Source organism: Lagopus muta, chromosome 5 (genome assembly GCF_023343835.1).
Source record: "Lagopus muta isolate bLagMut1 chromosome 5, bLagMut1 primary, whole genome shotgun sequence".
NCBI classification, from domain to species: domain Eukaryota; kingdom Metazoa; phylum Chordata; class Aves; order Galliformes; family Phasianidae; genus Lagopus; species Lagopus muta.
The window spans coordinates 24460076-24474051 of NC_064437.1; the positions used below are offsets into that span (position 1 = coordinate 24460076).

The window sequence follows — 13976 nt, forward strand, 5'->3', positions numbered from 1 at the left end:
AACAAAGGGAGGTGTAAATAAGATCCTTCATATCACTAGCACAGGTAATTGCCAGGAGTGGTGTCTGCTTACATGAACAAGTGCAGTGGCTGCACGTGTGAAGCATTGGCTTCTCATCCGAAACCAGCTGGATCTGATGGAGGAAAAGGGAAAAGCAGGATTTTAGCAGGCACGGTATAAATTAATACACCGTTAATACAGCCATTAAATTGTGGCGGGTCTGCTGACTGCAAATCAAAGCTGAAATCCTAGGACCACAGAATAGTTTAGGTTGGAAGAGACCTTAAAGATCCTCACCCCATGGGCTGGCTGCTCCTAGCTCAGCTGCTTGGGGCACATTAATGGCGTGGGGCACCTCCAGGGATGGTGCACCCACAGCTCCGGGCAGCAGCGCCGGCGCTTTTTATTATTTAGAGTGCATGGCAGAGATAGGAAGGGACACACAGCAGACAAAACGCGCCCTCGCCCCCATACAAAACCCCGCCGTTCTCCCCCGGCCAATCCCCCTCCCGCAGCCCGGCGCGATGCGCCCCGCCTGGGGGCGCGGCCAGACCCGGCCCGGCCCGGCCCCGCTCCGCCCCGCGGCGTCCCGGGCTGCTCTGCGCCGCAGGCTGTGGTGAGTGCGGGCCGGGGTGCTGCCGCGGGGCGTAGCGGGGCTTCCGGGAGTTCGGTAGGCTGATGTCTGAGCGTGGTGAAGTGGGGGAAAAATAGAGCCGGTGCGGGGGAACCACCCCCCCCCCCAGGCGGGACAAAGGGCTCTGCAGGCTGGGTTGGAAGGCTGGGCTGGTGGTGCGATCGGAACCCGAGCGTGGCTCTGCATGGGGAGGCTTCGTTAGCTCTGCTGATTCATAACAGTTGCGATTATAGTTGGTTACGTATGAATATAGGATTAAAGTGCCTACAGGAAAGCTGGGGAGGGACTTTTTATATAAAAAGGCAGGAAGCGACAGGATGAGGGAAAATGGCTTTAAACTGGAAGAGGATAGATTTAGACTAGGTATGAGAAAGAAATTCTTTACTGTGATGATGGTGAGACACTGGCACAGGTTGCCCAGCGAGGTTGTGAATGCCCCCTCCCTGGAACATTCAAAACCAGGCTGGATGGGGCTGCAAGCAACATGGTCTGGTGGGAGGCATTCCTATCTACAGCAGGAGGGGTGGAACTAGATGGTCTTAAAAGGTCCCTTCCGACCCAGACCGTTCTGTGATTCTATATGCAGCAAACGTGGGAAGAAGCTGGGAGCACTTTTGCATTCCTCAGCCTGTGCTGTGTCATGCTCCAGTGTCCCTCAGCTGTGTGGGTCCAGCCCAAACTATTGCTGCGTGGAAGATAAAAATTGAGGCTTGTGCAGGGCAGCAGTACTTGTCAGCAGAGTCCTTGCAGCTGTGGACAAAGGTTGCTGAGCTGCAAAAGCATCAGGAAGCAGCCACAAGGCGTGCAGGCAGGGAACTGAAAGTCATGATGACTTTGATTTGCTTTAGCTTCAGGTTACGGGAGCACAGGCTTACTGTTTGGCTTTAGATCAGTAGCACGAGTAGCACTCTGTAACATCTGGCTTAATGCTTACTGCAACCAAACGGTGCTTTTTGCTACCAACATAAAAGATAAAATCCCAACTTACAGCTTTATGAAAGCAAAAGGCTTTGTCCTTGCTGCTGAGGCCAAGGACAAGCCTGGAATGTGAAGGGGGAAGTAAAACAACTGACCTGTTCTGCCAGGTCAGGCAATGTCCCACACCTTCTATGTGCCATCCCTAAGGTGGTCACTTCTTTTACATATGGGTGCAGCTGATATTTTTTGATTACTTAAGGCTTTCCAGCATTCTTATTAATATTTCTTTACCAAACTGCATGTGGACAAAACCAGCAGGTTTCTTCTTGCTCCACCAGCCATAATCTTCTTGCAATTAAGAAGTAAAAACCTTTGCTCCCTTAAGATTGATCCTTTGTGAGGAGCATTGGTGCTGTTGCAATAGGAGGGCTGGCTGCACTGCTTCCTTGTTGAGGTGTGATGCTTTTCCCCCACACTGTCAGATTGTGCTGCTGGGACAGTGCCAGAGGCACCAAAGCCTTGCATCGCTGAAATAGGCTTTGGTTAAAGTTTAATTTCCAACTTGTCTCTCATTCCCACATCATGCCTGGTCTTCACTTTGAATTTATGGCAATGGCTTGTGTTTGCAGCATCCTTTAGTGGGGAATTACATAGATTTAATTCCTACTGAATGAAAAAACATCTTTGCTTTGTTCTGAGTCTCTGCCCTGGCTGCATTTGGTGACCTCTAGTTCCACTGTCGGAAGTGAACCAGCAGTTTCTGTCCACCTTCTCTAGCTTTTAGACTTTTTGAATACAACCTTGTTTGTCTGCTCTCTTTATCCCAGAGTCTTGGCTTGCTGGGTTGTTTCCCACATAGAAGCTGTTGTAGATATTTGAACATCTGACCCATTCCCAGTTTATGCTCTAAGCTTTATAGGGTGGTGGGACAAGAACTGGCCATGCTACTCAAGCTGGAGTTAAACGAGCTTCACACAGTGACATAATCAGATTTGCTGACCTGGTCTCTAATCTAACTGTGGAGTCATTTCTGCAAGTGCAGGTCCTGCCTGCATCCTAAGCACAGGACGGGATGAGTTACAGCAGCGCCCACCACCTCTCCTTGATTTCAGGCAGCACGAGGACCAGGCTGCAGGAAGGGAGGAGCCTTTGGTGCATTAGAGAGGACAGGAGTGCCATGGGATGTGGTCAGACAGCCAGAGCTGATGGGATCTGTAGGGGTCTCTAAGCCACAGGCCAGACTAGAGACCTCTGCCACTGCCCACCCACACTTACTGATTTTAGGGCTTACCTGGTGGGACCTAAGCAGGGATCCCTTGCTTTGTGCTGTTTAACACCCTGCAGACACCCAAAGGTAAAAATTCCCTGACAGTTTATCCTTTTCTTCAGCCAGTTCTTGTGCTAGGATAACTCTCAGCAATTGTTAGGCCCAGGCACGTACACACGCACACTTCTGCATGTGTTGAGCTCCAGTCACACCCTGCAATAGTAACGGGCTCTCTTTTTCTCCCAGCACCAAGATGGCTGTTCTCTCCAAAGAGTATGGCTACGTGATCCTGACAGGGGCTGCCAGCTTCGTCTTGGTGATGCATCTCGCTGTGAACGTGGGGAAGGCACGCAAGAAGTACAATGTGGAGGTGAGTCTCCCTTTTCAGCCTCAAGCAGAGGGACCAGGGATATCACAGCCTGTCTGCAGAGGAGCCCCAGCCAGCCTGCTTTATTGCTCCTTCTCTTTTTTTTCCCTTCCCCAATCCAGAAGGGCATACAGCCCTTGCCTGCCTTAGCTGCACGTCTGTAGATAAGCGTGGTGACACCTTGGTTATTTTGGGTTGACCTGCTGACTCCTCCTGCCCCACAGTGTGAGTGCAGAAGGGATGAAGCTGGCATTCTAGCTCTCCAGACTGGAGCAGACAAGGCAGAAATCAGGGTTTGGCAGATAAGATGCTTGGCACTGAGCCGAGACAGCTGAAATCACAAGACTTTCAGCTTCGGAAACTATGATGAGCAAGAAACCACACAGTCTTTCTCCCTGCAGAGAGGACAGACGTGATGTTGGGAACAAGGGCATCTCAGTGGAACACAAGCATACAGGGAGCAAAGCAGTTTCACACAAGGAGCTGTGGGCAGGGAGTCAGGCTCTAACTTGCCACAGCAAGTCAGTTCTCCAAGCAGCAGCACAGCACTGCGCTCCCTGAGGAGATGCAGCACGTGCACCGTGCTGCTGGAGGAGGTTGGCTGCACTTGCTTATCTTCTGCTCTTGGCTTTCTTTGGCAGTATCCAACCATGTACAGCACAGATCCTGAGAATGGGAAAATATTCAACTGCATCCAGCGTGCGCACCAGAACACGTGAGTACCACATGTGAGTTTGTACTGCCACAGCTAACAGGAGCCAGGCTGCAGTGCTACAGCAAAGGATGCTGGGAGGAACAACTGGTTTAGCTGGTGGTAGGCTGTATTTAGCAGTGGGTCAAGGCACAAAGTGGAAAAGAGCAGATGGGTGGCCTCAGACAGAGCTGAAGTCTATGGAGGTCTGTGCGTGCTGCACTTCATTTTGTGCCTCAATTTCTGGCCACAGCATGGAGCATGAAGACTAACAAGTCAGGCCCATCAAGTACCCTGGCAGGGGATGTTTGCAACTGCATTTCTAGATATTCTCTTTACAGGCCACTTGAAGACGAGTATAACATTCTTTCTTACTTTCAGACTGGAAGTTTACCCTTCCTTCCTGTTCTTCTTAGCCACCGGTGGAATCTACCACCCGGTAAGTGACTGTGGCATGCAGGTCCACACAACTGAACTTACTCTGTGACTCAGAGCAGGCACGAAGCCAAGCTCACCCAGCTGAAGGCAGCCAGGCTGTTTCCTAACCCCACCTCATTCCACAGCCATGCCATGCAGTGGAACCACAAGTACTTTCACCACTGATGCTTCAGCCAGTAAGCCTCTTTCCTCCCCATAAGGGTTCTTTGTCAAACAAACTGAAGCATCCACAGCCTCCAATCTGCAAGTGAGGAGTGTCCACACAACCTTGTCTGGTTCTCTCAAGCCTGCAGGACTAATCATCAGCTGTTTTTATAGAGGGTGGGAACCTTTCACCTCCTTTTAAACGCACACTTTAAAGAAGAGTTTGTCTGATAAGAATAGCTGAGGAACATTTCAATCTTCCCACCCACTTTCACCAAAGGAAGCATGTGGAGGATGATAAAAAAAAAAAAGCCTAGATTGTTTCAAAATGAAAGCTGTAGAATACTTTTGAGGAGGCAGGCATGTGGGAGAGACTAAAGCCAGCAGATTTTCTTCACCACCGACAGACAAATCAGGTTCTTCTTGAAAGTTTCTTTTCAGAAAGGAAAGGAAGGAGCATTAAGTAAATCTAGCAAACTGATGTCACATTGCATCATGCTCTAAATGAAGAGGCAGTGTGGAAGTCCTCCTGCTGCAGGTGTTGCAAACACATACACCTGCTTGCAGCTACAAAGCAGCACTTGGGAAGGCTCTGCAGCACAGCACCATAGGTGTCATGAAAGCGATTCCAATCCGACTCACTATGGCTTCCACTATCAGCCACACACCTCTCCCAGGCTGACTCCTAGTTGTTGTAGCAGGGCCAGGACCCACGCTGTAGTTTGTGGTCACTCCTTGAAGCAGGGCTGCTCTAACAGCTGAGCAGGTGCAAGCAGCAAGTCTCCACAACTTTAATGCTTCTCCTTTCTCTCCAGCGGATTTCCACAGGGCTCGGCGTTGCCTGGATCCTTGGCAGACTCCTGTATGCCCACGGATACTACACAGGAGGTGGGTCTTTGCCCTGTAGAACAGAAGGTGCTTAGAAACTAAAGCCTCCTCCTGTGATGTCTGGGCTCTTTTCTCCAGTTCCTGCCAAACAGGCAGCATAAAGCTTCCAGTCACAGTGCAGGTCCACAAACTGCTACCTCTGCATTGTGTTTTTCCTGCTGTTAGTAAGAGCGCTACTTTAATAACAGACACAGACAGAGGGCAGCTGCACAGCACAAGCTGGTAGTTGCTGTTGTGCCCAGATTAATCTCTAGGTCCTGCTCCCTCTTTCAGGATAGGCTAATCTTTGATGGTATTTTTGACTATTGCAAACACATTCCCTGCCCAAGGGGAAGGAGCCTAACTGACTCCAAGTATGTTAGGCCACTACTTGCACCTTGACTTGAAACAAACCGCACTAGGGGGGATGAATAACGTGGGGCATCTGACTTTGCACTGCACTTGGTTCTGGTCTGTCACACGCAGAGCAGTGTCCCAGCCTTCCTTTCTGAAGGTCTGCGAAAGCTAAATACACTTGTATTAACTCAAGTGCTGGGAAGGTGGAAGCAGCCCTGCAGTGCTGGGAGCAGCCTGGCTGAGAAAGCTGGCTACTGCTGTTGAACTGACAAGACGTGTCCTTTTCCAGAGCCAAAAAATCGAAGGAGAGGGGCCCTTGGTTCAGCTGCACTCATTGGGCTGGTGGGCACAGGTGTGTATTCAGCTTTCCAGCACCTTGGTTGGATCTGCCCGGACTAACTGACCATCATCATGGCTGCCTGGGAAACCAGAGGGATTTCCTGTTGTAGAACATTTCATTGCCTGTTTTTTTTCCCTCCTCATTCAATAAAATGAAGTTGTCAGTTCTGCACTTTCATTCTGAAGTTACAGAGGGCCAGCTAAAGAAGTCTGGCAGAAAACCAGCACGATTCTGATTTTATGGGACCTATCAGGCAGGGATGCTCCAGCTTTTCTGACTTTGGTGAATGAAAAGCAATCCTATAAACCATTTGTTTAACCTATCCAGCAACAGCCCAGTTCACACTCAAATCCTTTTTCTGGACTCCTCACATCATGTACTCTCCAATAAGATTTTCCAAACAGAGTTAGTATTTATTTGATTGCTACAAAAGAAAAGATGTGAGCAAACATTTAAATTTGCTATTTTGTCATCACAGAATTACCATGTTTATAAAGGAAGGCCCAGAGAAAGGAAATCAAACAGCTTTTGATTAAGACAGGCAGCAATCTGTCTCATGTTAGAGCTCACTATCGTTCTTGTTACGCTGTGCACTGTGTGTGGAGGCTATCTGCAGCAGTGCCTGTTGAAGCAGCATCAGCTCACCATCCCCACAGTGTTGTGAGGCACACATAAGACACAGAACTTATGTTCACAAGTGTGCTAGAGAAACAAATCCTAACCTGACGGCTTTTACACAGTCAGAGAAGAGACAGAGCCAAGAGCTACTGGATGTTAACGTGCCTGAGAGCTTTTACGCGTACTGAGCAGGGTCACACTTGCTAAGAAGCCAGAACTGGAATTAACTAAGGGTGAAGGACAACAGCATTCAAGGTGCACTGGGTGAAGCAGCCTGGGCTGGGCCTCTGCCACTACCAAGCCTCTGGTAGCTGCAGGTGCTGCTGCTGAAAGCCAGGTCACTGTCTCCTGGTCTGAAGTCCCCATCTTCCACTAGAGAGCACAGAGGAGGCCCACAGACCGAGCTGTGTGTGTACACTGCCCTTGCAGAAGCAGGATGGCTAAGAGCTGCTCTCATTCTGCCCCACTCCCAGGCACTTACAATTTTAGGGCACTTTACTGCTGTGTAAATGATCCACATTTCTCCTCAGATGGCCTCAGAGCCACTAAAACACGGATTCCACGTCACCCATCTCCACGCAGACAGTCTTCAGCTGCGAGTAATACTCGATGGCTGCCCGCCCATTCTCTCTGCCAAATCCTGCAGGGACAGGGCAGAAGTGAGTGCAACAGGCAGTGCCAAACACCACTCATAACCAGCACACAGCCATGCTGGGGAGAACACAAGCCACACTCAAAGCACAAGTGCAGCACGCCTCATGGCAGCACTCCCGACCAAGAACTGGATGAGCTTAGCAGCAAGGAAGGCTGTGTATATTAAAGCTCACCTCTGTGCTCACTCTGTACAAAGCCGTGAACCCTTCCACAGCTTCCCTTTGATTTCCCGGTGTGGTATCCGTGCCTTAGAGGCAATCACTGTGCCTGTCTGCCCCAGCAACAGGCTGCTCACATCTGCCATCACAGACATACAGAAGCTGAGTCCAGGGAAAGCCAAGCATTGCTCACCTGATGACTTGTATCCCCCGAAAGGCAGCTCCACAGGGCTGATGTTGTAGTTGTTAATGAAGCACATCCCAGCCTTGAGAGCAGCCACGACCCTGTGAGCCTTCTGGATATCCCTGCAGGAAAATGGCAGCTCAGCTGCAGCCCTTTCACCCCCTTATCCCTGAGACCCCCAGCAGGTTGCAGTGGTTTTTAGAGCCCAGCTTGCCCTACTCAGAGGATACAACACTTAATTCCCAAGGACGCTCAACACAGTACTTCATTTGAGAGGGCAGGACAAGGACACCAGCAAAGCAGACTCCGGCAAGCAGCCAAGAGCCATCTTTGCACACATTCAGCAGCATGGCAGGCTCCTGGTGAACGTCTCCTGGAGGTGCAGGCAGGCAGGCAGCTGGCCAAGTGCAGGTTGGAAGGAGCCTGAAGGACAGCTGGGCCCACCTAACCTCCTCAGGAAAAAACAGGAGGAGATATGCAGTCATTTAAGAAGTTCCCTTCTGGCATTGTCTTGCTACAGCTTTCCTGGAGGAGGATATCCATGCCCATGCCAAACACTGTGAGAGGAACATCAAGTTGCTGCTGCTTTTCCCTACTCCTCCCCTCCCTAGACCACTTCCCAGCTGTACCTGGTGAAGACACCGCCTGCCAGGCCAAATTTGGTGTTGTTGGCTCTCTCCACGACCTCCTCCTCTGTATCAAATGGCAGAATGGACATGACAGGCCCAAAGATCTCTTCCTGCACACACGTCATGTCGTCTCTGCAGTTCCCTGGAAGCATGGCAGCATTCAGAAGGAAGTTAGTGGCAGAGCCTGTGCATTCTGCAACCCACAGAGCCTTCGAGACAGCACTCAGCACTCAGCACTACACAGCTGCTGCTCCAGGTTCCACAGCTACCTCTGGTACACCTGTAGAAGTGCCTGCCCACACCACAGGCATTCAGAAATATAGGCACACAGCTTCATCTAGAAGAAACTCAGCAACATCCACACAATGCCACTAACAGGAAGGATCGTACCTAACACGCATGGTTGCATGTAGAAGCCATTCTTCAGCTTCGGGTCATCTGGTACATACAGGTCTCCCCCGCACAACACCTGAGCACCCTGAAAGAGAAGCAAGCAGAAAGTAGGCAGGCATGGCCATGGCATCCTGCCCGGCTGTTGCAGCTCTGGCTGGCCAATGCTCGCTGCCAGATTTACTCTCCTATCCAAGGAACCACATCAGGGCCTCCTCTGGTGCCTCTCCAGGTCAGGTATGCTGATGGAGCATCACTAGCAGATCAGGGCTTTCATTCACACTTCCTCTTTTCCAGCCCAGTCTGCTTGTCTGGAAAGAACAGGAGACATTTGAGAGCTGACACATGGCAGCATCACAATCTCACCTGCTCCTTTGCCTGCTTTATAAAGCGCTGGACACGTTCCAGGTGGGGCCGGTTGATGAGGGCTCCCATCCGTGTGTCTTCCTGAAGTGGGTCTCCAACTTTGATTTTCTGGGTGCGTTTCACCACCTCCTTTGTGAAGGTGTCCAGTATTTTCCTCTCCACAAACACCCGCGTGCCATTGCAGCACACCTGGAATACAGAGCAAGCTGCTCAGAACACAGCACTTTGCAGTCTTTCATGCATGGGTTCTGCTACAGACTCTCAGAAAAGGCCCTTCACAGCTGCTAAAAAACAGCCAGCTTGACCTGGGGACAGTGAAGTTCCAGGGACAGCAGACAATTCTGCTCCTGACTGCATGGGACAGTCTATTCTGGATACAGCTCCACTGATGCCACCAGGTGGCTATAGTGTGTCACCGGCAGATAAGCTGACTGTTCAGTTCCCAGAGATAAAACAGGTACACAGTTTGCCAACAAAACCTGCAGAAAACATGAAGAACCCAAACTTGGGGCCAACAGAGCCCCAGAAAGGTATGGCTCAGCATACTGGACTGGGACCTGCTTCCTCTCCAGAGGAAACTGCTTCTGAACTCTGTGCTCCAAAGTGGAACCCAGGGCACAGGAGTAGTTGCTCTGAGCTGGGTACTGGGTGCCAGAGAGGCTCCACTTCAGGGAAAATGGTACAGGTGTCCATGCCCTGCTGGGACAACCTGCACTGGAGGTTCCTTTGTGACACTGCACAGGGAGATGTGTGGCAAGATAGCAGCTTCAGGGCATCCCTCACTACAGAAGGACAGGTTGGCTACCTCGACAGCTGTCTCTGGTCCCAAACCACAGCCTTGCCCCATGGATACACACCTCTCCCTGTGTGAGGAAGTTGGCCATGAGGGCTCCATTCACGGCATTCTCCAGGGAGCAGTCTGAAAAGATGATAAGGGGGGATTTGCCCCCCAGCTCCAAGGTCACTGGTTTGATCCCTTTAGCTGCCATCTCCATGATCTGATAAGGACAAAGAGACAAGTGATGCACGGCCAACAAGGAGGCTGCAGGGAGGGTTCAAAGGGCAACATTTCCCTTTTTCTCAAACCTCAATTTATTTGTAAAATATTTTTAGGAACATTTCATTTGATTAGACTAAATGGAGGGTGGGAAATTCACAGGAAGTAGGCTACTTCTGAAACCAGCAGGCTGCACGCAGTCCAGCTGAACTATCACTGCCAGAAACGTTCACACATTTTCCCAGCTGGTTCATGCAGCCTCCTCCCCATATGGATGCCCACTTTAGCAACTCAGAGTCCTCAAGTGAACGAGTGAAGACAACCAAGGGGCCGCTCTGAAAGCCCTAAGTGCTTGAGCTCATGCCCAGTGCACTAACTGGGACTCCAGCATAACACTTCAAGCTCCTTGCTTGTCCCCAGGCATGCCAACTCACACCATATCCTTACACTCCTCACGCACATCAAGCTCCCCAGCACACCAGGAAGGCTGGTGCACAACCCCTTGTGTTCCCCCCAGGTTCCCACCTTGACACCAGTGGGCACGCTGCCAGTGAAAGAGATTTTGGCCACATCTGGGTGGTGGCAGAGGAACTGTCCTGTGGCCACTCCACCCTGCACCACATTGAAGAGCCCCTTAGGAGCACCAGCCTCTGTGAAGATCTCTGCCAACTTCACCACAGAAATGGGGGTAAAAGGAGAGGGCTTGAAGACCATAGCGTTGCCTAAGGGAACCCAGACAGAAGCAAGGTGGGTTAACAACCAAAGTGCTTAGGGAAAAAAAGCCAGACAAAAAACCCACCCAATACAATCACAGAATTGCAGGGGTTGGAAGGGACCTCCAGAGATCATCAACTCCAACCCCCCTGCCAAAGCAGGTTCCCTACAGCAGGTCGCACAGGTAGGCATCCAGGCAGGTCTTGAACATCTCCAGAGAAGGAGACTCCACCACCTCCCTGGGCAGCCTGTTCCAGTGCTCCGTCACCTCACTGTAAAGAATGAATTTGTTTCTGCTGATGTCAAAAATCTCTCCACCAAAGAGAAGAGGAAACATTTTTAGCTGAACTCTCTGCAATCAAAGAATGCAGAGACCTGCATCTCCTGTTGGGAAAGGTTGGGGAGATGGGGATGTTGGTCCTGTACTGCAGACATTTCCAGAGACATTTGTCCCTGGTACACAGCCAAGCCATCAGTCTCTTTCCTGATGCACTCACTGCCCCCTCAGCATCTGTCAGATTCACATTTCCTGTTCTTCCTTCCTGGAGGCTCTGCAAATCCTTCAGTGACTCCTTCAAAGCAATCTCAGGGTCTGTAACTCCACCCTCCAAATCACTCTCCCCCACAGAATCCCCCGGCATCAAAGAGAAGCTTGAGTAAGCAGAAGGTCTAAAAGAGATCCGCTTTAGGGTCATTACCGCATGCCAGGGCTGGGGCAGACTTCCAGCAGGCAATCTGGAAGGGGTAATTCCAGGCTCCAATCCCTACACACACACCCAGGGGCTCCCTGCGAGTGTACCCAAAGGATCCCCCAGGAAGCTGGATGTGTTCACCTGCAAAGAGGACAAACAGACAGAAGTAAGAGAAGAACAAAGCCCCTTCCAGTTCAGTTAGAGCCCCTGAGGTTAGATCTCAAACTGGAAACGGACACAGCTTTTATGCCCAGCAAGCTCACAGGTGTGTCAGGGCCCACAAAGCACAGTAGCATTAAGTAGAGATCTCTGAAAATACTCCAGCATCTTCAGAAAAAGCATCTCTTAGAGAAACCAACGCCAAAGGTGCTCTTGTACAGCAGAAGTTAACCAAGGAACACCAGGACAAAAAGTAAAGAGCAAACTCCAATAAAGTTCTCACCGGCCAGAGATCCTGCCAGCCCTGCGTAATACTCCAGGCACTGCCAGGATATGTCAATATCCACTCTGGCTTCAAAGATGGATTTCCCATTGTTGATGGTTTCCAAGGTGGCAATTTCATCTCTCCTTTCCTGTGAGGATAACACCACAATGATTATACATCAAAGAAGCCCATAGCAGCACTCCACAAGGAGCTTCCCACAACTCTGCGGCTCTGCCTCAAGCTATCATCATCCCTAAAATGTACATTCCCAACTACCATTAATCAATTTTCCAATGGCGACTGATCACAGGTGAATGCCAGACAGCTGCTGGGTTCACTGCTCCTGCAGTCTTGCTTAACAGCTCTGCTTATCTAAAAGATTAGCAAACCTGAACAGAGAAGACAGATGGTAAACAGTGATTGGAATGCACAGAAATAAGGTGGAGGAAAGAGCAAACAGCAAGGATTTAAATAGATCCAGAGGACTCAGTGAAGGACGGCAAAACAAAGCAGCTGGGAAGCGTCCTTTAGCAGACTGTATCCCAGGCAGAAACATTCCCTGCTGTGGAAGTCTGGCAGAAGCAGAAGTTTGACTGAAAGAGAAAACAGTTCTCATTGCATACACACTGGGGAGAGGTTTGGTTTCTTACCAGTGTCTCGATGGGGACTAATTTTGACATCTAAGAATGTGCTATCTCACAAATGAGTTTGTTACGAAGCCAGCATATCTGTACCCTCTGTTTCTCATGTGTTTATCTGGTGGTTTTTTATTGCTAAAGAAAGACACTCCAGTCACGACAGCAGGGTCTGTCAAGCTGAAAGTTCAAGAATGTGTCAGTTACGCAACTCCAGCTTGGAAAATGCATGCCTTGCAATATCTGCACTGGATGGCTTCAGCTTTATGTCTTCTCACAGAGCAAAGCAGGGAAGAAGCTATAGGACACACCGCACGATAAGACCAAGCGCCCTGCCCAAAGCATCCCATTATCTGCTGGGCAAAGGTAGCTTTCAGCTCCTGCGTTCCATTGGAGCTCCTGGAGGGGGACAGAGGGTCAGAGCCAGCTGGGTGCACACACAGCCCTGTCCAGTACCCGGATGAGTCTGGCAGCCTCCAGCAGCACGCGGCAGCGCTCCATGCCCGACATGCGGCTCCATGTCTGGAAGGCACTCTTGGCGCTCTGCACGGCCAGGTCCACCTCCTTCTCCCCGGAGCACAGCAGCTTGGTTATCACTCGACCTGGGCACGTTGTAAACACAAAACAAGAAGTAAATCCCAGCAAAACAAGGCTTATCTTGCAGCAAAAGCCCAAGATCTCAGTCCCACCATAGAGCTTCACGGCTCCCACCCAAACCCACTCGGTTGTGGAGGAGCTCTGCAGCTCGGGAGGTGAAACCCAAAGCCTGCCCTCCTCCACAGCCACATTCCGGCCGCTCATCAGCTCCAATCTCTGCAGGTTTCTTCTTGGGCTCGTTACCCTCCCACCACCAGCACCAGGACCCGTCGTCACACACAGCTACGCCACCTGTCTTGCGCCGACCCATCCTACCCCCCTCGAGGCAAACGAACGAGTTAACCCCGAAGAAGTTCGGGCAGCACGTACCCGTGGCCGGCTCGTACACATCCTCGGTCTGCCGGCCGTCAACGGGTTCCACGCGGCCGCCCGCCCGGTAGTTGAGGGGCTGCTGCAGAGAGAAGGTGCCGGTGCCGGTGCTCATGGCGAGGCGGGGCTGCAGGCGGCAGAGCCGGGGCAGGAGGAACGCCAGCACCATGGGACGGCAGCGCGCACCGCCACGCCGACAGGGGGCTCCACGACGGCAAGTGGCTCCGCCCCGCTCCTGCGCACTGAACCCGCCACGTCTCCGGTGGTTGAGCGCCCCCTAGCGGCTCGGAGGAGACACCAGCGCTGAACCGCGCAGCAGCGCCGCCCAGCGGTAGCTGCACGGCTCCGGCTGCCCCTGCCGTGCAGGGTGCGCAGGTGGTTTGCTTTTTAATTTTTTTCCCCTTTCTATTTGGTGGATTTTTCGCAATTCAGTAGTAAAAGCTGCTCCTCTCTGGCTGCTGGGATTAGAGATTCCCACTGCACTGCTGCATCAAGCTGCTGACAGCAGGAAGCAACCTGCTTCCAG

At 51.3% G+C, this 13976-nt stretch overlaps 2 protein-coding genes and 1 long non-coding RNA gene across 7 annotated transcripts; 1 reads left to right on the forward strand and 2 right to left on the reverse strand.

Moving 5' to 3' along the window:
* Window positions 1-20: 20 nt before the first annotated feature.
* On the reverse strand, window positions 21-13671 carry ALDH9A1 (aldehyde dehydrogenase 9 family member A1). Of its 4 annotated transcripts, none has more exons than XR_007377058.1 (12): window positions 13451-13671; window positions 12941-13086; window positions 11868-11997; window positions 11432-11566; window positions 10545-10741; window positions 9880-10020; window positions 9023-9211; window positions 8657-8744; window positions 8267-8408; window positions 7647-7759; window positions 7123-7281; window positions 21-133 (listed from the first exon to the last, which is right to left on the reverse strand). XR_007377058.1 is itself a non-coding variant. In XM_048945131.1 (11 exons), exons 1-11 carry the CDS (start codon window positions 13617-13619, stop codon window positions 7187-7189), a joined length of 1545 nt encoding a protein of 514 aa, XP_048801088.1. In that variant the 5' UTR covers window positions 13620-13671; the 3' UTR covers window positions 6411-7186. The 4 variants fall into 4 exon arrangements, 2 of the variants coding, with proteins under 2 accessions (XP_048801088.1, XP_048801089.1); XR_007377057.1 differs by lacking the exon at window positions 21-133 and adding an exon at window positions 4877-5360; XM_048945131.1 differs by lacking the exon at window positions 21-133 and having other exon boundaries at window positions 6411-7281.
* MGST3 (microsomal glutathione S-transferase 3) lies at window positions 549-6190 on the forward strand. Of its 2 annotated transcripts, none has more exons than XM_048945135.1 (6): window positions 549-616; window positions 3066-3189; window positions 3828-3901; window positions 4259-4316; window positions 5275-5347; window positions 5973-6190. In XM_048945135.1, the coding sequence occupies exons 2-6, from the start codon at window positions 3073-3075 to the stop codon at window positions 6080-6082; spliced, it is 432 nt and encodes a 143-aa protein (XP_048801092.1). In that variant the 5' UTR covers window positions 549-616; window positions 3066-3072; the 3' UTR covers window positions 6083-6190. The 2 variants fall into 2 exon arrangements, with proteins under 2 accessions (XP_048801092.1, XP_048801093.1); XM_048945136.1 differs by having other exon boundaries at window positions 563-670.
* Window positions 10812-11425, reverse strand: LOC125693344 (uncharacterized). Its single transcript, XR_007377059.1, has 2 exons — window positions 11231-11425; window positions 10812-11005 (listed from the first exon to the last, which is right to left on the reverse strand). It is a non-coding gene; the product is annotated as an uncharacterized LOC125693344 (long non-coding RNA).
* Window positions 13672-13976: the final 305 nt, after the last annotated feature.